The sequence below is a fragment of the Spermophilus citellus genome, assembly GCF_964194105.1.
Source record: "Spermophilus citellus genome assembly, chromosome: 12".
Lineage (NCBI taxonomy): Eukaryota > Metazoa > Chordata > Mammalia > Rodentia > Sciuridae > Spermophilus > Spermophilus citellus.
In genome coordinates this window covers 123,621,826-123,644,455 of record NC_138198.1, presented here as the reverse complement: position 1 = coordinate 123,644,455, position 22,630 = coordinate 123,621,826, and the positions used below count along the sequence as shown (strand labels likewise).

The 22,630-nt window shown below is 34.1% G+C and overlaps 1 protein-coding gene across 1 annotated transcript in view; it reads left to right on the top strand.

Moving 5' to 3' along the window:
• Window positions 1–22,630, top strand: part of RTTN (rotatin) — a 157,447-nt gene that overhangs the window by 64,077 nt on the left and 70,740 nt on the right. Inside the window, exons 26-32 of the mRNA XM_081263672.1 lie at window positions 1,170–1,314; window positions 10,223–10,377; window positions 11,286–11,505; window positions 15,849–15,977; window positions 16,672–16,782; window positions 20,870–21,028; window positions 22,347–22,418. Coding sequence (XP_081119798.1) covers window positions 1,170–1,314; window positions 10,223–10,377; window positions 11,286–11,505; window positions 15,849–15,977; window positions 16,672–16,782; window positions 20,870–21,028; window positions 22,347–22,418 — 991 coding nt within the window. The remainder of the gene's footprint in view (window positions 1–1,169; window positions 1,315–10,222; window positions 10,378–11,285; window positions 11,506–15,848; window positions 15,978–16,671; window positions 16,783–20,869; window positions 21,029–22,346; window positions 22,419–22,630) is intronic.

Genomic DNA, 22,630 nt, shown 5'->3' with positions numbered 1-22,630 from the left:
TTTGCTCTATCTTTTTGAAATATTTCATCTCAGTTTTTATAATCTGACACATCTTTTGAGCTGAATGTCATTTTGGGGAGGTGAGATTTTAAATAAAAAAATGAAAGGATAATATGACAAACACCTGGGGTGGGGTTCGTGGCTCAGTAGTAGAGCACTGGCCTAGCACATGTGAGGCACTGGGTTTGATCCTTAGCACCACATTAAAAAAAAATAAAAAAAGAACAAAAAAGAAAGAAAAAAAGTAATAAAAATATTGTGTCCACCTACAACTAAAATATAAATATTTAAAAAATATGACAAACACCCTATTACTAACAAATATAGCCTAATGTGAGTGTTGGAGTGTTTATATTAGCATTTATGTTCTAATACTTGGTTGTTCTATGACCATGGAAAAACTACATAACCATATCTTTGCCTGAGTTTTCTCATTTTTAAAATGGAGCTGTGAATTTAATGAAGATTGATAGATTACTGTGAAGTTCTTAGAACAGAGTCTGGTGCAAGGTCAGTGTGCAGTAAGTGCTGGATATTATAATTAGTATTATCATTACTTTTATCAATGTTTTGATGTAGTTACATTAGATTTTTTTAAAAGTAAAACATTACAGATAAAATTGAATCTTATTATTCTCAATTATCTTTAAAACAAATCCAATTTTTTTGTTGACTCTCTTGTAGCAGATTTTTTTTTTTTAAAGAATCTCAGGAAGTTGGTATGTATCCTTAATGACATCTTTACAAGACTTTTAGCTCCTCACTTTACTACCGTGTTCTTCCTAATTATTGAAAATTAAGTCTGAAACACTACTCATCTGTGAAACATGACACTTCCAGAATGAAAAAGCAACATTCGTAGCACAGTTAGAGGAAGTGTTTTCCTCTGTGGCATTCCTTTGGTTCCTTTTCTAATTGAGTATTTTCTTTTGAGCTAATTCTTTCTTCCATTTTTTTCCGTTTCTTGGGCACATGTTTCTCTACTACCAGCTGCATTATTGAAGGCAGTTGCCCTGAGTCCTTCCTTCTGCATTTTCATAATCTAGGTTAGTGTCTCATAAGGTAGCCTGCTCGTGTGAAGTGTGTTGGGTGCGTACGTGTCTGATGAACAGTGGCAGCATGCGTATTTTAAAGAGCTAAAACTATTATTACTATGTTTGTTATTATAGGTTTCTACAAGTGCTTCCTGCTTGTACTGAAGATGAGAAACTGCTAATAGATATCATACATTTTTTAAATAAGTTAATGAAGGAACAAAGAAAAAATCCATCAGTAGAATTTCTAAACTGGATTCTAGAATTACTTCTTAGACATGTAAGTATTGTGAAAGAATTTGGATATTGGGTTTCAGAAGTGATGCTTTTAAAGAAAAGGATAATCTTTACGTGGCCTTTGCTTAGTAAAGTAGTTCTCATCTTGGAACAAATGACGTGTAGCGACATGGCCTTCCTGATATGACCGGGTTTACTAGATTTAATTCTGTAGAGCATCTGGGACCTTCAGTCTTCGGGTTTTAATGAAATTTGTTCTATATGTGAGTTTTCTGCTGAAACTGTATTTTTAAGTGGGATTGCAGGGTGGGGGTGGGATTTAAATAGGTATGTGGAGAGGTAAATAGCAAAGCCAGAAGGAAAGCAGGAGGGATATAGTGATTGTGAAGCTGGAAAGAATGAATAAACTGCTCAGGCTTTAATCTAATGTCACTGAAGTATCTGCCCTGCCAGCCCCCATTTCTCTCAGGGTTTTGCTCTGTTACAAGAGACTTAGTCAGAACCCATTTAGCTCACTCACTGTCTGTTGTCGGTCCCTGTCTGTCCATCTATGCATCTATTTGAAAATACCTTATCTATCTAATTAACTTACCAGAAATAACCCTTTGCAAAAATAATCAAGAAAAAAATACAAAGAATTAGAAAATAAGGCCTAAACTGATTTAGAAAGTTACAGATCTTATAAGACAAATAGGCTCCATTATATGTTAATATCTTTGCTTTGCTTAAAAAGATGATTCTCTGTAAAAATATAAGTATTACATATTGAAAGTCAGAAATGCTAACCCTTAATGATATTGTGTGTATACAGCTTATTAGATATTTATTATCATTTCCCTTCTTGTAGACTGGTGGAACTGGGGGCTGTTTTGTTGATATTGCATACCAGCATCTGCCATAGTGCCTTACACATAGTAGACTTCCAGTAAACATCTGTTACCTTAGTAATAAACATAGGACATTAAGGAAGATATGCAGGAAACATATAACCTTAATTTTATAACTTGTTCAAATATAATAAAATGGATATTATTGAATATGTTCAAGTTTACACATCAAATATATATAGACGAAACTGAAATTATAATTCTGTGTCATTGGAGACGTGTGTGTGTGTGTGTGTGTGTGTGTGATTTGGTTTCTGTAGTTTGGTAAAGAGATAAATTGTTTAGAGTAAGATGAAAATTTTTTTCATATTTGGGACTTACTTGTGTGTTTCCTTTTCTGTGAAATGTCTTTTGTTATGTCCTTGAGGGTTCTGCCCTATAATTGGATTGTTTCTTTCTCCTCTTATCATAAATTAAGGAGATTAATGCTTTAATAAGTGAATTCCAGGAGCTTTTTTCCTTGCTTGTAACTTATCTTCTGACCATGCTTTTGGTCTTTGGACTTCATTATCTTGCTTCCATCGCATCTACTGCTTTCATATCCTTGTTTCATTGTGTTGATATAATAGTTACATTATATTCCATGACCTTAATTTCACATTTAGTCATAATCCTACGGGTGTGTGTATCAGATCTGAACACTTCTCATTGCTGACCATGCCAGGCTCTGACCTGCCACCCACCCCTGGGCAAACTGGGCCTTCAGGCTTCCACGCGTTCTACCTATGCTTTCCAAGATGGCAAGTCACATCATGTCACTCCTCTATTCAAATTCTCTATGTGCTTCCTCTCTCATTCAGATAAAGCTCTGAAATACTAACTGTGGCCCAAGGTTTCGGCTTGATTCTGAGCAACTTTCTGACCTCTTCTGCCACCTCACTTCACACATTCTGTTCCAGGCACCATTTTTTCAGGCACTCACACTGCCTGAGCACTCTTGGATTTTCTTTTCTCTTTTGATGTCTGTATGGTTAACATCCAAACTTAATTCAGTGTTCTATTCACATGTTGATCAGAGAAGTCTTCTCTGATGATGGCATCTAATGTAGCACCCTCCGTGCCTGTCTCCCTGACTTTTCTGCTGTATTTTTCTTTATTGTACCTGTCACTCCCACCTATGTCTGTTCTTTTGAAAAAAAGCCAGGGCTCTCTTTTTCCATTTTTTAATCAGGTTGCTTATTTTCCTGCTGATGAATTGTTTGAATTCCTTATATATTTTGGATATTAACTCCTCGTCAGTTATGAGGTTTGCAGATTCTTTATCCCATTCCATAGATTGACATTTCACTCTGTTTGTTATGTCTTTTGTTGCACCAGAGCTTTTAAGTTTGATGTAATCTCGTTTTTCCATGTTTGTTTTTGTTGCTTGTACTTTTGAGGTTATATTCTAAAAAGCTATTGCCTGACTAAAATCAATTGAAGTTTTTTTTAGTAGTTTTATAGTTTTCAGGTGTTATGTTTAAGATTTTAATCCATTTGAGTTAATTCATGTGTACCATGTAAAATAAAGGTGCAATTTTATTCTTCTGTACATGGATATTCACTTATTAAAGAGACTGTCCTTTCTCCATTGTGTGTTGATGACACCTTTGTCAAAAATCAATTAAATGCAAATATATAGATTTATTTTAGGGCTGTTTATTCTTTTTCATTGGTTAGTATATCTGATTTTGTACTAGTACCATGCTATTTTGATTACTGTAGCTTAGTAGTGTATTTTGAATTTAGATCATGTGATGTTGTAGATTGCCCCTTTGAGCATCTTTTGTGGATTTTGTGAATTTTAGGATCAATTTTTGTATTTTGATAGAGTTGTATTGAATCTGTAGACTACTTTGGATAGTATAGATATTTTAACAATATTAATCCCCAAGCATTTTATTATTTTTTATAGTTTTTTCATAAATGGGATTTTTATCTTGATTTCTTTGTTTATTACCATATAGAGACACTACTTATTTTTGTATGTTGATTTTTTTATTCTACAAATTTACTGAATTTATTAGTTCTAAAGTCTTTGGTGGAGGCCTCAGTGTTTTCTATATATGGGATGAAATTCTTTGTAAACAAAGATGATTAGGCTCCTTCCTTTTCAGTTTGGATGCCTTTCATTTCATTCTTTTGCCTACATGCTCTTGCTGGGACTTCCAGTTCTGTGTTGAATAGAAATGGTAAGAGGTGGACTTTCTATCTTATTCCTGATATTAGAGGAAAAACTTTCATGTTTTCATTGTTGAGGATGATGATACTTGTGGGTTTGTTGTATGTGGCCTTGATTGTATTGAGGTACAGCATCCTTTAACTAATTTAGGTCAATTTTTTTTTTAATAAAAGGGAGTGGAATTTTGTCATGCTTTTTCTGCATCTATTGTGATGGTCATATGACTTTGTCTTTTATTCTGTTAATGGTGCTTTATTACATTTTCATATTTGTGTATGTTGAATCATCCTTACATCCTTGGGATGATTTCCACTTGATCATGATGGATCATCCTTTTAATGTGCTGTTGAATTTGTTCAACAAATTAATATTAGTTAATATTTTGTTGAGGATTTTTATATCTGTATTCGTCAAGAATATTGACCTGTAATTTTCTTTTATTGTCTTTTTCTTGCCTTGGTATCAGGGTAATTTTGGCCTTATAAAATGAGTTTGGAAGTATTCCCTCTTCTTTTTTCTTTATTTTTTGGAAGAACTTGAAAAGGCTTGGTGTTCTTTCTTTACAGGTTTAGTAGAATTTTGCAATGAAGCCAAGTCTTGGGCTTTTCTTTGATGAGAGACTTTTTATTACGGATTTCATGCCCTATGTAGTTTGAGTCTATTTTTAGATTTTTCTATTTATTCATGATTCAGTCTTGGTAGATTGTGTCTATCCATTTCTTTTAGGTCATCCAATTTTTTGGTTATACATTTCTATTTCTATTTTGTCAGTTGTAGTGTCTGCTCTTTCATTTCTCATTTTATTTGAATGTTCTGTCTTCATCTAGGTTATCTTTTCTTTCTTTTTTTTATTGATTATTTAAAGCATTACATAGCTCATGATATCTTTCATACATTTGACTCAGATTGTGTTTTGAACTCCCATTTTCACCCCAAATACAGATTGCAGAATCACATCTGTTACATATTCACATTTTTACATAATGCCATATTAGTGACTGTTGTATTCTGCTACCTTTCCTATCCCCTACTATCCCCCCTCCCCTCCCCTCCCCTCCCATCTTCCCTATCTTTTCAAGAAACTTGGTTCTGTTGATCTTTTCTATTGTTTTTCTAGTCTATTTCATTTTTTTCTTTTACTGTCATTTATTATTTTCTACCTTTTTGTTTTTTATTTATTTTATTTTTTAAAGTTATTGTTATTTTTTTTTTTTTGTTAGAACATCGTAGTACAATAAAATTCTGGTTTATTGTTAGATAACATTGTTTCACACATACATCAAGCAGGCCAAAAAAATAAACAGCAACTTCATAAACAGCAACTTCATAGACGGAAAGAAAGGAAGAAAAAAGAAACCTTTTTTATCTTTGGCCTTTTTAACTGTCTCATACAAAACAACTACTTATAATACAGCTAAAGTACTTAATGCCAAAAAAGTTACTGGAATGCTCAGAATAAGGTTATTTTGTTGTTGTTGCTTTTGCTTTTTTTAGTTATTTCCCTTCTTTGAGATTATAATGAACATGGCCACACCACAGGTAAAGTCAAAGTAGGACAGAGGATACTCCAAAGGCTGGTTGGTTACCCGAGATCATTAAAAATGGCTGACCCCTGACGATATGTACAAAAATTTAAAATGTAAATAAAAAGTACCAACATCACCCTCTTAAAAGTACTTTTAATTAAAAAAAAAAAAAAAAAAGCTAGGCCTTGGAAGTTTTGGTTCTTTCTTTCCTTTCCTATTGCAAATTCACATTGATTTTGGTCGGGTGGAGACTATATGTCATCCTAGGATGGCACTGGCTGTGTCCTCTCTGCAGAGGTGACCACATTTAGATTCACAGATGGGAAGTGGAGAGCAGTAGGTCACTTCAGCCTCTTATTTGTAGTTTAACTTTTCCTTTTTTGCCATCTAGTTGTCCTATCCATCTTCCGGTTCTTTGTGTCAACATCACCATCCCTGTCATCTGCAGCTGCCCATTTGCTGTAGCTGCCTCAGCCTCCTCACCATCACCATCCTCCTCCTCTCCCTCCAGCTCATCCACAGCCTCCTGCTCCCCCTTTTCCTCATTAGCATTACTACTAGCAGGTGGCTCTTCCATTCTCTGCCTCCTCCACAACTTCCTCCTCCTCTGCTAAGTGCTTGGTGGTGGTCTGGGAGCTGGTGTCCACGCGGCCTCTGCTTGGTGGGCCCACGCATGATGCGACATGGCGGGTTGAAGAGTGTGGGGTCTGGGACCATAGAGCTGCCAGAGCTGGGAAGGTGTTCCTAGCAGGAGCTGAACCCAGGAGCTGCAGGAACCATGCAAACGTGGCTTTTCAGAGCAGCAGGTCTACCTTTTTAAAATTGGGAGCTTTATTCTTATTTTTTTTTTTGTTTCTCCAGGTATAACATAAGGATGTTTATTCGAGATGTTCTTTTTCATGTAAAGGTGTTTATTGATGTAAACTTGCCTCTTAGATTTGCTTTTGTATATCCCATAAGTTTTGGGTTATTTTGGATCCATTTTTCTTGTCTCTTGATATTTTAAATTATTTCTTTTTCTTTCTTTTTTTTTCTCTCTCTCTCTTTTTTTTTTTTTTTTTTTTTTTAATTGACACACTGGTTGTTTAGAGCATGTTGCTTAATGTAATTTGAGAATTTCCCTAAGTTCCTCTTTGTATTGACTTAAAGTTTTATGCCATTGTGATGGAAAAGATATTTGCTATGGTTTCAGTCTTGTTAAATTTGCTAATACTTTTAAAACCAAACATTTAAATGATTTGAATTTTATGGTATGAATTTTTTTTGTAGTTATTAAAGTAAAATGAAATTCTTGCAAGATACCAGTTGATTTTAAAAGAGAATTTTTGGTACAATTAAATTTGTTTGCATGGCTTTATATGGTGTCTAGCCTTTCTTTAGAAAATTTCTATTTTTTCTTGTCATTTATTATTAGTAATGGTATAAATAATAATAATATTTTTAAGGGTGAGCCAAACAGACTTAAGTAACCATCTACAAACAGGAGGGTTTACTTTCTAAATATCTTGACCAAGATTAAATTAGAAAGTGTTGTGTAATTGCAGATGGGTTAGGATAAAGAAAACTTGAAAATAAAAAATTAAGTTCCTTTTAAAGTTTTTTTGTGTGAAATCGATACAATAAATAAAGAAAATATTATGTAAGAAAGTCAATAAAATAGAATATTCAAAGAAATTGTTTTGAATGTACAGATATGTGAAATGATATGTAAAAAGCTATGATTGCAAAAACTAACAAAAGTATGCAGATATGAATGCCCTATCTTTCAAAAAAAAATGTTAATAGAAAGCAAAAAGAAAAATCAACTACCTTCCTGAGGGAAGATTTAGGAACTCTTGTGAAAATTTTATTTATGTGTTTTATCACAATATTTTTTAGTAAAAACATGCTGTAATTCTTGGACACCTTAGGAAGTTATTGTCCCACTATTCTATATCTTAACTTAATGGTATTTTGTTAACATAAAAAAAAAAGCTAGAAGTGGTGAATTGAATGTCATTCCTACCTGAATGAGTTTTTTGATGGAAATTCATAAAAGTGGTATATTATTTTTCTTTTTTGTTGAGGCTGTTCAGAAATATGTAATATACATCTTTCCTGGCTGACTCTCATGTGACAAACTCGTGTGCAGAGTTCCTTCAGGGAATTGCAGATCCTTTTGGCATAGGTTGCTGATGGATGTAAACTTGGATATGATGAGTGGTAACAGAGTGTGAATAAAGAAATGAGCTGTCATTACAGAAATTGTTTCCTTTTGGAGGTCAGCAGTGACAAAATGATGGCTTAAGTGGTTGACTTAAAATCAGGATTAAATACTAATGTCTAAAGACAAAAACACCTGGTATGATTAAACACTTGAGATCAATAGGCAGCAGTAGAGACGTCTGTTCTGCTCCTTGTACTTGAGGAATGGTAACTAATCCCAATTTTAAAATGATGTTGCTGAGGTTCACTGAATCTTAATAACATGGAAATTGAAGATGAAAAAAGGGGAGAACTCTTAGCAGATTATATGCAGAAAGTTGTTAATCTTAGATATTTGCCTACTGTGTAAGTATATTAATCAGTAGCTTCTACTTAATTTTTATCAGTATATAGAATTAATAATCTTCCCAAGATGAGGTTTGAATCTTAGTTCAAATAATTTGTTTATTTTGTCATTACTTATAGGAGTCCAAGGGTTGATTGTGAGTGATTGTGAGTCAGTCTTTGGTTTTTGGAATAAGATAAGCATAGAAAATACATTAATATTTGTGATAGACTAAATGTGTATTTTGATTCTCTTTTTCATGTCAAACAGATTTTGTGGTTATGTTTTATGTAATTTTTCAAAGGCATTTCTTCCTCAAGATAAAAGTTGGGAAAAAATGCCGCAGTCTGGCTGGGCACAAATCAGGAGCCACTGAAGCAGGAACAAACTTTATTTCTGAACTCCACCAGCACACTCCACACACACTCCCCGGGAACTCTCCCGAACACCACGCGGCTTCTCCAGGAACCACCAACCGGAAATCTCTCCTCCAGCACTTCCCCAACCATTGGGAACTCTCCGGGAATCCCGGAGAGAACTCCAAAGTAACAGGCTGAGGTGGACAGCAGGTGTCTAATATTACAATTGAATACACAGCTTAACATAACTATTATCATCTCAATGGCTTGCTGGTGTCACCTCTCAACTACTACTTCTGGCAAAAATGCCATGTGTCATCCCAACTCGGCTGTGGCCCTGAACAAAAAAAATACTGCTTATATGTAAAAACAGTAAAACAAGTTAAAAGCAAATATCCTTCCCCATACTTTGCAAAAGCTCTCAATTATATTAAATATAGTTGTTATGCTTTATTGAACATATGTATAATATAAACAATTTTTGGTTTTAAGTTTCTTCTCCCTGAAGGGAATGCAGTTTTTTTTTTTTACGTTAAGTTCTTTTATATGAAGTCAGATTTCATAACAGCAGTGATTGCAATTGTATTTTCTCTGTTATTGTGTGCTGTCATAGTCACTGGAGATACCACCTGATGCTCAGGATGGAATGCTAACTGCCTTTGGAGGATGAGCTTCCTCTGCTCTCAGTATGGCTTTCCTTCTGTCTTTTGGCCCTTTCTTAAGAAAGAAATGAAGGTGCAAATCTTGAAGTTTAATCAGAAAGTTAACTGAATTCTTGTTTTCTTAGCCTAGTGCCAGTGACTTTAAGGTGATAGTACATATTCTGTGTATCTCTTAATGCTTCTGGTTAACGCACCATTTTCTACTCCCTCAGTAGGTTAGCAAGCTATTCACTATTTATTGATTGCTTTTTTTAGGTGCCAAGCACAAAATAAACATTTAGTCTATTACAAATATTAGTAATGGATTTTTGTGTTAGAAAAGTAGAAAATTATTATCTAGTAATTAGGGTTGTAAATCTTTATAGGTAAAAGGGAATCATATATTAAAATAAAGTTTTTGAAGAAATGTGGATCATATCATTAAGTAGAAAAGATTATTTTAATAGTGTTTTTCACTTAGTATCATGTTTGCTTAAAATATATAATTAAAGTTGTTTACATTTCTACTTACAGAAACAGATGAGAGTATGTACCAATGAGGTGTGATTATGTGTGATTTTCTCTCATTGTGTTTTTTTCTGTTCTCAGTTTTCTATAACATGTGCTTTCTTTTTGTTGAGATGACATATTAAACACCTGTTGAATTTAGAACATCTTTATTGATGCAGTGAAGGCCCAGACCTACTAATTAGATAGTATAACTACCTATTAATTAGATAGTAAAACTTTTTAGTTCATCTAGAACATAGGTAGTAACAAAAAACCTTTATAGGAAAAACATATAGCTTAGAGAGTAAATATATTTTTAACAAATTTCATTTTTTAGAGCCCAAATCCACTCTTAGACCTGCTGGTTCTGACAGAGACTCAGGCAAGAGAAGAAATAGATGACATCCGGACTGCTATCAGGCAGCAACTTCAGAAAGAACTGATTGCACTTTTCAATACCTTGCTTCTCAGTTTCATGGCAGTTACTGACAGGTATCATTTGTATTGTTGAAAGTTTGGGTACAATTATTCAAAATCTATTTTTCCTCTGATTTTCAGAGATTTACTTCTTCTTTAAAATTAGGAGATATAAATACTTTGGTACTGATAGTTAAAATTAGTCTGCTTATTTGCATGTTGATGTATGTTACATTTTAAAAAACAGTAAGAACATTTATAATAGTGTCAGTTTGGTTACTTTGTTGTTGATCTGTGAGGAATTGAACTTGTAGGCTTTAGTATAGGTTCTTTGTATTTCTAAAATACTTTAAAAGCAATTGGATAGCAGATATATAAAAATTATGATCTTAAAATCATATGCCTAATGGAATAGGTAAGAGTATAGTTAATAATCATCAATTTATATTTGAATTCATTCTTGACTACTTAATTTTAAGAATTTTATTTTTTGATAGAAAATATTCTATTGATTGATCTGTTTCTGACAGTCTTGCTTAATTATGTGTTAAAGTCATTAAAAGCTTTCATTTCCTTTTATTTTTCTACAAAAAAGTTTTAGTCAATTAAAAATTAACAAGTTTTTCATGACACTGAAGGATTTAATACAGTTTTAATATATTCAAATTAAACTCATTTATAGTGTGAAATTATTTTTTTTTCAATTTTTTATGTCACTCTTGGATAACACAACCAATATCCATTTATGTATTTTAAATGTGATTGCTGCTTATATTTTACATACATACTCTAGTTGATAGTTTCTCTAAACTTCTCTTGCAAAGCCTTGTTTTGAGAGGAAATGTTTTTTTGCCATTTTGTCTAGTTCATACCTTTCTAATATGTGGGAAACCCCCTGCAGCTAATAGGACAGCCCATTAAGTCTATAACTTTTTCTGTGGTTGATTTCCACCCCCCCCCCCGCCCCCCCCTTAAATGCATAGGAAATGCTTGGAACTCCTTTACGTTTTCCAAACACAGCTGGCTCTGAAACTGCTCCAGTGCCTGCGAGTCACAGATGCTCCTCATTTCTATGGCCTGCCTTCCCTTGAGCGGACATTACGAGGGATGGCCCACCTCACCGCATTTCAGGGATGGAGCTCACATTCTCCTCTCACACGGCCACTTGACATTTGCATGAAGTACCTGTCAGGTCTTCTGGAGGTAAGTAAAAATAACACCCCCAAATGACAGCTATTTACTATTTACTGATTGCTTTTATTAGGTGCCAGGCACAAATGCATTATATTTTTATTTAACTCATCATAATGGTTAAATATTTTAATTGATTTTATAAAAAATATGTCCAGAAGATCACCTTGAGGAATACTCTCATTTTCAAGAAAAATTGAGGCTTACTTTAAATCTTTTCATTAGGGTAATTTATTTATTCATTTACTTTGTTTAACCATTTTAATTGTGAAATAACAATACATGCAGAAAATACATAGCTCATTGAATTATCACATAGTGAACACCTCATGATTACCCCCAAGTCCAAAAGTACAGCTTAGCTGGCATCCCAGAAGTATTCATCATTCCTCAGTTGAATTCTATTTGTTCCTTTTGTAGAATGTATTTTGATTTTTTTTTTTTGGATACTCTACTTCTTGGCATTTCTTGATAGTTTTACCATTTAAGTGTGTGTCTATGTATAAAATAATCTTTGATTTAAAAAAAAATTTGTGTCAGTGGTTTCTTTCAACATTATGCTTATAAGATTTATTAATTTTATTGCCTGTAGGTGGAGTTTAATATTATTTTATATGGTGTTATATGTACAACATTGTAGAAGTGTATTTAGCTTTTCGTTTTCTAATATTTTCTGCTCTAATTACCTTCTAAGCATGTCCTTAATTATATTGTAGAGATTCTGATATATTCTGATTTCATCATCTTTTGGTTCAGAATATCTTCAATATGATGTAATAAGCACAACAATGATGTGGTTGTGCACCACCTGTAGAAGGACAGCATTGCCACTGTGCTCTGGCAATCTTGGATTTTGGCACTTGGGCCACATAGTCAAGGCCTCTCTCCCCAGCTGATCTGGCAGAATTTCCTTTGATCCTCTGGAACATGAGCATGGGGGATTGTGAGGAACTTCCAGGAGCTTGAGTGTCATTCCCATCATCATGTGTTAGAAGTCTGTCCTGACCTGTTTCTTATTCCTAGGCCCGAGGAAGTCTGGGCTTTCTGCCGCACTTCCCCAGGGTTACAGCTGTGGGGTATAGAGCATGGTTTGGGCTTTTTAGCAACAGAGCACTCTGCCACTTGCAGTACAGTTGTCTGGCCTCTTTGTGCCAGTGTTCACCTTGCACAAGGGACACTGGGAGTGGCACCTTTGGCTGTACTTGCAAACTGTTTATGTAATAAATTGAATCTTAAAATGGATCATTGTTTTCTTATTGGTCAAATTTGTCAGCTTAATTTTGCCTTCTAACCTTCACTAACAGCCAGAGATTGAAATCAATATCTGTATTAGGACTTTAGGAAAAACTCTCGAGGAGGCAGTGTACAGTTATATTTTAAAAGATGAATAAACTGATCCACAGCAAGTGGAATTCCAGACCTGGATTTTTTTTTTAACTAAATTTATCTATATCTTCCTACTCTTTTTTTTTGGTTTAGGTTTGTGGTTTATTTTTGTTAATTTTTTTATTTACAAATTCTGAATACTCATATTACTATAACATTTAATATGAAATTTACTGTAGCCCCTTTAGTAAAAGAGATTTTATTTTAAAAAATAATTATAAATATTGAAATAGGTAATACTGTTGGTATAGTAACGAATTGTTTTATTCCATGCTGCCAGGTGTCCATGGCCAGAAATACATGAATTTTCAAACATATTTTAGTTAAAAATTATAATGTTTTTTAAAAAATTTATACATTCTAATGCATTTAAAATGTTATTCAACCTATAGGCATCTAATTTATAGCATCAGTTATAATGTGATTTATAAATATTCCATTTATGAACCTTTTATTCAATACATCTCTCTCTGAACCTTTTATTCAATACATCTCTCTAAAAAGGGTTTTATCTATTTTTAGATCTGGGATATGCAAGGAACTACTATATATATGGCATACCACATATATATACATACAGTAATAATTGAAATGGAATTGTATTGTTTGTATTTGAAAACTATCAAAAGTACTTTTATTTAAAAACTTGGGTAAGAAGGGAGACTTCTGATTATAGCTATATTGCAAATACTAAAAATTAAAATGAGACATTTGTGGTATTGGAGAACAAAAGAACTTAAGTTTAGGTAAGAAATACAGGTAAAAGGCAGTAATCACATTCTCAGTTCAGTTATCTTTGAGATCATTAAAATCAGCACAGTTTATTAGAGGAGAAATAGATAAAAAGTATAGTTCCCATTTTATAATGTTTCATGAAAAGCTTGACTAACAAATCCTGATTTGGTATAAATGGGAATTTATTTCATGCTTTATAAACTATCTTGTGAAGAAAGTCTTTGTGTTTATATGACAGGAGAATAATATAGATAAACCTCTCATATTTGTTAGAAATTATAGCAGAGTGACTTTTAATCTTGGGACTTTATGCTTAGTTTATTAGGTAAATAAGTACTTCAGAGCGAAGTCATTGTTGGTCCAGCTGTTTAGTTTCTTAGTAATTAAAGTGGATTCTGTTGGACGTGGTGACGTACATCTGTAATCCCCCAGCAACTCAGGAAGCTGAAGCAGGAGGGTCACAAGGTCAAGGCCAGCCTCAGCAATTTAACAAGACTTGTCTAAAAGAGAAGTGGGTTGAGGGGAAACTGGGAGAGTGGCTTAGTGGTAGAGACCCTGAGAGCTCAATCCCTAGTACTGAAAGTCGGTGGGGGATGTGGGTGGGGGTTGGGGGGGCACACACACACTGATTACTTATTGCAAGGGAGCCATATTTCTAGATTATTTTAGTTTTGCACAGTGAAATTTGAATATAAATGTTGCTTTTTTTGTAGTGGTGAAGTGAGACTTAAACTGATTGTGATTAATTACGATGGTTAAGTTAACTATGGTAATTTAATCCTTAACATCAGATAAATGATGTATAATTCCAGAGATCTGACAAAAGGGTCAGATTAAAAGGAGATAATTCCAAAGTTCTTGGCTTGTCACTTTTAAACTAGAAATAAAATTATTGCATAGATATTAGGTATTTCCAGTGATGAATTAGAGAAAAGATGATAATGACTGATTGCTCAGACATCTTGTTAATGTAGTACTTAAAATTTTAAATTCCCCCCCAAAATAAAAAAATAGTAGAATTCATGTAGGATATTTTAAAATTTTTAAAATATTTTAAACCACGACCCTGGTGAGTTGTGTTTTATTTTTGATTTGTGAAAATTGTAACTTGTGCCAGAGCCCCTAAATTATTTACCAATATACATATACAGTCATATGTATGTATATACATACATATATGTTTTTGTGTGTGTATATATGTATAGTCTTTTTTACTGTATGACTTGAAATTATCAACAAAACAAAACAAAACGAAACCTAAAGAGATACTGAGATAAAATGACTCGCATTGCAGGATTCTTTGATGACTAAAAGTATAGAGATATTGGGTGAAAGGATTGATATACTTTATTTGTGTTAGTGCAGAAACAAGTAGTCTTCAGTTTTTTTGATTTATCACACATTTTCCCATCAAAATATATTGGGGCCTGAAAATTGTCACCATTCTCTTTTATAAAACTTTTGTGAATTATATGTGATTTTTTTTCACCGAATATTCTTTATTTGTTTAAAAGTTGACATACTGCAAAGTTTCTTTTTATTCAGTTAGCTCACAAATATTTACCAAACCCCTGTTTGGGGAATAGTAATCGTTTATATAGTAATTGTCATAAAGACTTTGCCACATGTTTTAAAGGATTTTCTAAGTCAGGTGGAAGGACTTTGCTGAATCAGCTCCTCTGTGAAGGGAATGCCCCCCTAGAGGGGAAACATTTCTTTTGTTAGTGATACAATGTATCAATTGAGAACCAGTCATCTAAATAATAGGCATATACTTAAATATGTAATAGATATCTAAGATCATTCACAAGCGAGGAAAGTGTCTATTTACATTTAAACCATTATTCAAGAGAATTTAACATAACAGACTGGTCAGTGAGCTTTATAGAATTAGCAGTTCCAATATGTGCTTTTAACAAGATATAAACTTTTTGACTTAAAAAAATACAAAAATGTCGTAGAAATATTCTAAGTCTTAAAAATATCTTACGAGGATACTGCATACCTTTTGTACAAATCTCAAGGGGAAAAATGTTTAGGAATATTTTTAACTGTGTTAAAATACACATAACACAAAATTTACCATCATAACCAGTTATAAATGTATAAACTAATAATATTATAAGTATGTGTTGTTAAGGTTCTATTTAGACAAGTAAGGAGAATTTTACATAGATATTTTTATATGCCATTTAAAATAAGGCTTGCACACAACTGTTCACATTGTCTTCCAGGTCATTACTTCTTTTTATGTGGAGCGTGGAGGAAACGCGATGTCCTTCATGGGAAAAGGTGTTACAAAGAGCACTGTCCTTTGTTTGCTTCACTTGTCCCATGAGATGATGGCCCATGCTCCCAGCTCGGTGAGAGCATTAACAGCTGCCTGACTTGTGAATAGTTGCTTGAAAAGGGTTGTGCTGTGCCTAGGACATTTCCAGTCTATAGGCTTGCTATAAAAAAATGTTTCTTTTGACTTTTCTTTTTAGGAGACAAAGAAGACTTTTGACTAAGACATTACTTAGAAGTTGTATATCATGTAAATCTGAAATTTATTTATTTATTTATGGTACTGGGGATTTAACCCAGGGGTGCTATATCTTTTTTTTTTTTTTTTTTTAATGTTTTTATTTTGAGCTAGGATTCCACTAAATTGCTCAGGGCCTCATTAAGTTCCTGAAGCTGGTCTCGAACTTGTGATCTTCATGCCTCAACCTCCCAAGTAGCTGGGATTACAGGTGTGCGCCACTGTGTCCAACATAAATCTAAATTTTATCTGTAATGTATTTTGATTGAAATTTGCATTTGCTAGAAAGCTACATTTTTGATATTTTGGCTAAATTATGGAGAAAATATTGCTTTTATAGGAAAATTTTTTATGGTTAAGTTTTTTTTAGGAGGAGCTGAGATTTTTTTTTTCCTCATTATATTGGCCTAATAATGGATTGAAACCAAGTCTTAAGTATATTTTTACTTTATTTTGATTTCTAAAGATTTAGAATTATTTTAAACTTCCTAAACTTACCTAAAGTAATTCTGTTTTCCTTTCTTTCATTCTAGGAGTGGGTTTCACTTTGGTTTTTACCTTTGGGTAGTCTCAGTGAAGAACAGACTCCTACTCAACAAGGATTGGCTTGGTTGATTCCATTATGGGTTGATCGGGACCCAGAGGTCAGTATAAAAGAGAACCAAGCCTATCATGTTTAGATTAAAAATAATTGAAAATAAAACATACATGTTTATGCTTATTCATATTATGGTATTGTTAGAGTTACCAAGTTTTATGGTTTATTTAGCCCTGTATTAGCTCCCAGCTGCCATTATAAAATACTATGGATTGGGTGACTTAAATAATAAAAATTTATTTTCTCATAGTTCCAGAGGCTGGAAATCCAAGCTCCAAATATTACTGTCTTTTTTTTGTTTGTTTGTTTTCTAGAGAACCATCTTTTGCAGCCTGTTGACATGTCCTTTCCTTGATGCATACATGCAGGGAGACTCTTTTCTGTCTCTTTTAAAAACACCAATCCTGTTGGAGTAGGGTCTCACCCCATGATCTCATTTAACCTTGCCCTAGTTCCAGCCATAGTCACATGGGGATTAAGGCTTCAACATAGGAGTTTTGGAGAGAGACAATTCATTATAGTTTTGCCCCCCCCAATTAATGACCTTCTTCCTTGCCAAGAGTATTTCCATTATCAACAACTCCCAACATCTTAACTCATTTCAGCGTCAATTATATAAAGTCCAGATGAAACTTCAGAGCTAATTCATCCTTTGGAAAAATTCTTCTCCAGATATGAATTTGTGAAACTATATAAGGTAGTGCTTCTAAACTTTGATGATAGACTAGTTGTAGAATAAATATTCCCTGTCCAATGGAAGAAATAAGAAAAGAAGGAAGGAGTGATGGTTTTAGGAAAGTTCAAAACCTGGCAAGACAACTCCAAGCTCAAGCCCTTAGGCTGATACTGCCTTTACAGCCCTGCTGCTGGGACAGCCTCTCCACTCCCCCACAACTCCTGGGTGATCCCACCCTTTCATCTTTCTGTAAGGGCCCATCCATGCTGTTGTGCTTGAGAGTAGCACCACAGTCCCGGGGGCTCTGGGCCAGGTCATCCTGGCCCACTGACACCAGAGAAGTAGGCCTACTCTTTGAAACCAAGGAGAACATAGCATTGTGCTCTTGGCCTGTGGTGGGAGTAGCAGACCTTATGATCTCTGAGTCACCTTTGACATTTTCTCTTTCCTTGAAGAATAGCACACATTTACCAATAGACTCTTATGTACAGTAGCCTCCATCAATCTGTCCCACTTTCTTTGTTCCCTGGAGTTCACATTGGCAGTATCTGCTCATACAGTGCCATCTATATTCCTGGCTTCCTGTGAGATGACTGACGAAATCACCGTAATGTTTTCTTTATGAAATGGTTGGTCAGCCACATCCGCCGTGTTCTGTTTAGAAGAAGTTTTCTCATTTTTTTCCGTGGATAGGCTGAGAATTTTCTAAATTCTTGTTCATGTCCATTTTTGCTTATCTGTTCTTAATTCCTTCTTCAAATTATCTCTTTTCTTTCAGATTTTTCTACAAGCAGTCAGGAGGAACCTAGCCACTTTTTAGAAATTGTATCACGTAAATAACAATTAATTGTCCATAAGTTCTACATTCCACAACACACTAGGGCATGAATACAGTTGAGCTTTGCAACTCTAGCTGTCATTAAAAAAATATTTTTGGGTAAGCATTCAGAAATACACCAACATGTGACCTGAACAGAGTGGTACTATGGCAAGCCTACTGTACCACCTCAGTCTTATTTGAAACAGTTTCTTTGTTACTTGTATTAGCCAGCTTTCCATTACTGTAACAAATATCTGAGATAAACAGCTTTAAAAGAGGAATGGTTTGTTTTGCCTCATAGGTTTAAATGTCTCAGTTCATCAGCACTCAGAACCATTGCTCTCAGGCCTGTGGGCAGACAGAACAGGTAGCAGAGAATGCCTGCTGGCGCAGAACTGCTCATCTCATGGCAGCCGGGAAGCAGACAGAGAAAAGGAGGAAGGGGCAGGATCCCAGTGTCCCCTTCACGGGCGCCCTGCAGTATGACTGCATGACTCTCAACTGTACCCCACCTCTTAAAGCTTCCACCACCTCACTGCACCATGGGCTGGGGACCAAACCTTTGACATACGAGCCTTCACGGGGCACTTACTCAACCCACTTGATAATGAGGATCACCGTTCGTTCATTAACATGTTTTCAGTAATGTGTTCTACATTCCTGTCTTGAGATTGTTCCAGAATCACCTCTCATGTTCATATTCCTGGCTGCATCTCAAAATTCTTCTGGTCTTTAACGCATTACCCAGTTCCAAAGTCACTTTCATATGCTTAGCTATTTGCTACAGGTGCACAGCCCTACTTTTTGGTACAAGACTGTGTTAATAAGCTTGGGCTGCCTTAATAAAATACCATAGAATAGGTGGCTAAAACAGCAGAAACTTGTTTTCTCATAATGCTGGAGGCCACAAGTTTAAGGTCAGGATACCACGTGGTTGGTTTCTGGTGAGGGCCCTCTTCCTGGTTTACAGAAGACCGCTTTCTCAGTGTGTTCTCACAGCACACAGCGTGTATGTGGAGAAAGAGATTTCCCTTTCTTCCTAGAGTCCCAAGGCTGGTTTAGTGGTATGCCCCTCTTAAAAACCCTCACTTCATCTTACTTACCTCCTAGGAGCTCTGCCTCCAGATGATCATGTTAGGTAGTAGAGTTTCAGTGTGTGAATTTTCAGAGATGACAGTTCAGTGCATAGGATACTCTTTTTAATCATATTCATTGGAGTACAGAAACCCTCATCATTATACAAAATACATGAATGAAGATATGAATTTGGTGTCAACATACCTTATATACAATCAGAGATATGATAAATTGTGGTATAAAGGTATTAAGAATTGTAATGCAAAAAAAAAAAAAATAAGAGAAAAAAATGTGCTCTGTATGTGTAATAAGAATTGTAATGCATTCCGCTGTCATGTATTTAAAAAAATAAAATCAATAAAAATTAATTGATTAATTAAAAAAAAAGAAAATAAAAAAATAAAAGATAGGGGCTGGGGATGTGGCTCAAGCGGTAGCGCGCTTGCCTGGCATGTGTGCGGCCCGGGTTCGATCCTCAGCACCACATACCAACAAAGATGTTGTGTCCGCCGAGAACTAAAAAATAAATATTAAAAAATTCTCTCTAAAAAAAAAATAAATAAAAGATAGTCTAATCGGTCATTTTTAGAAATAACAGTGGAAAATTGTTGGAAAAGCCAAGGCAATTTCAAACAATTTTAGAAGGACAACTGGAAATTCTAAGTTATGAATCCTAGTAATATTTAAGTGCCACATAACGGAATTGCATCATATAATACAAAATTGTATATTGTTAGTAACTTCCTAGTTTGAGTCATCTGTTCATTCATTTTTGAGGAAGAAATGAATACATCCTATTATAATTAAGGCCTTTGGTTTTTAGAAATATTATTTGATGTAACTTTAAAGTTACATATTTTAGGCACTTAAAACTTGGACTTATTCCTTGACTATTTTATGAGTACCTTTTTTTTTTTTTTTTTTTTTTTTATCCTGTAGCAATCATAGGAAATATATTTTTGGGTCAGAATTCAGAAATTCACCAAAATGTGTGACTTGAATAGTACAATGGCAAGAACATACACCACTTCAATTTTATTTGAAATACTTTTAAAATAATTTTGGGAAAATAATAAATACCTTCTAAACTATGTAAATCAGTCAATTTTTGTTTTTTGAAAAAAGAACTTTCAAGAAAGTTAAAACCATTTATTTGGAAGAAACACTAAAAAATTAAGAAAGGTAGAACAAATTAATAGGTACCCTTTTTAGGAAGGAGGAATGAATAGAGATTGAGCTCATGAAAGATGTGTAATTATACTATGCTTTCCCTTGAAAAGGGCTACAAAAATATAAGTTTATGCTGCTTATTTATACCTGGCTTTAACTTTGTGTGTCCTTTGCTGATACTGAACTTCTTTTTCTAAATTATTGCTTTCTTCAGTAGTGATATAGGATTTTTATTTCTTCATAAACATGTTGGACACTAAGTGACCTTTATAGTTTAGTTTTGGAAAGCTAGTGTTGTATTTATAAAATATGATATTTTATATGCCCGAAAATTAACTTATGCTAGGAAATAGATAGGATACGTGGATTTGACAAATTTCTCTTTGACAGGTGAGATTCACTTCCCTGGGATTAGGATCAGCACTGACTACTTTTGAAGCTGGCTGTGTGGCCTTGACAAACAGTTGTCAAAACATTTCTGGTGGGCTCTGGGGAACTGTGGTGAATATTCTTCTAGACCAGTCAGAGTGTAGTATGGTGCGCCGTGAGGTATGTCTGTCTTTTTCCCTTAGAAACCCATTGCAATATTATCTATAAAGCATACTCAACTCACTGTTCAGCAGGGTGAATGGCCTGTAGACCTTTATGTAGTCTAATGAAAACCCAAATGAAATGACAATGAAGAATAAAAAGGATATTATTAATTTATAGTAAAATTGGAGTTCTTTATTCTGATAAGATCAAAGCAGAATACAGTGTATTTTAATGTGAACTCTTCTGCTTTATAATACTTGAAAAGTAGTTCACAGAAAATAAATTTACTTTTACCTCAGCATATATGGGTCTCTAATGTTTATAAAGCCTTAATCATAATGAAGGGCTGTTGACATGACAGCTTTTTATAGTATGTCATGTAACATAAGAGGAAAATTAAACCCAAGTTTAATTTGTGGTTTTCTTTTTATTGCTGCTTCTATCAAAGTGATGATTAATACAGATAGTTTCAAAACAATAATCAAATAGTTCTTAGAGGCTTATGAAAACAATAGTAGCTCTTGAGTCTACTGTTAGCCAGTGCCCACTTCCAAATTCAGAAGATTGGTTTTCTTGTTAATTGCTTTCATACTTTTAAATGGTAATGCTTACTTTTAAATGGTAATGCCTTTGTTTGATTTATTAACTTTAGTACTTTTTATTGACTTCCAATGAAGATGGTTGGAAATGTCACGGTTAGAATTTCACTGATATTCCAGTATGATTGTATCAGAGTCTTTCATTAAGTACACACTCTAAGAATTGGGGGTGTAGCTCAGTGGTAAAGTGCTTGCCTAGCGTGCATGAGGCTCTGGGTTTGATTCCTCACACCTGCCCTACCATACACACAACAATCAGTGTTTAATATGATTATTTCATTTGATCATCTTTAGGTCTTAATAGGTTGACTTGGACATTTGTGGTTTATATTTCTAGTTAGCAGGTTTTAATTGAGAGGAGAGTGCATGAGTTGAAAGGGGGACGAGGTGGGATGGGGAGTGGAGGCCTGGATGTTCATTTCTTAAATGCTGCCAAAATAGTTTATTTTATACCAATCATTTTTTTTTTTTTTTTTTTTTTTTTGCTGCGTAGAATTGAATTCCAAAGTGGAAAAAAAATATATTTCCTGATGAAATAATTTTGTACAGTGTTTGGTCATCACCTAACAAAGTCATTGTTTAATAAATAAAGCTTAGTAATTCTTGTGAGGACCCCTGTGTATGTTCAGTGGACCAGAAATACATCTTTTGTTATTAAATTACAGTATGTTAGATAATTTCAAAGATGACAACAAGATGGCAGTATTGACTTTTTTTTTTTTTTATGTTTTCAGGCTGCATTTATTCTTCAGAATCTCCTTGTAATTCCTATGCCTATGGAAACTATAAAGGATTATACTTGGCAGGTAGGTGATTTTAGACAGTTACCAAACTAGTAGATGTTCAAGATTAATTAGTGATAAATTTGCAGCCTATGTGAGTAGTTGGCCCCTTATACCTCTGGATTATGCATTCATGGAATCAACCATCCAGGGATTGAAAATATTTGAAAAAAAAATTATAGCTGGACTGAACAGGTACAGAATTATTTTCTTATTATTTCCTAAACAATACATTG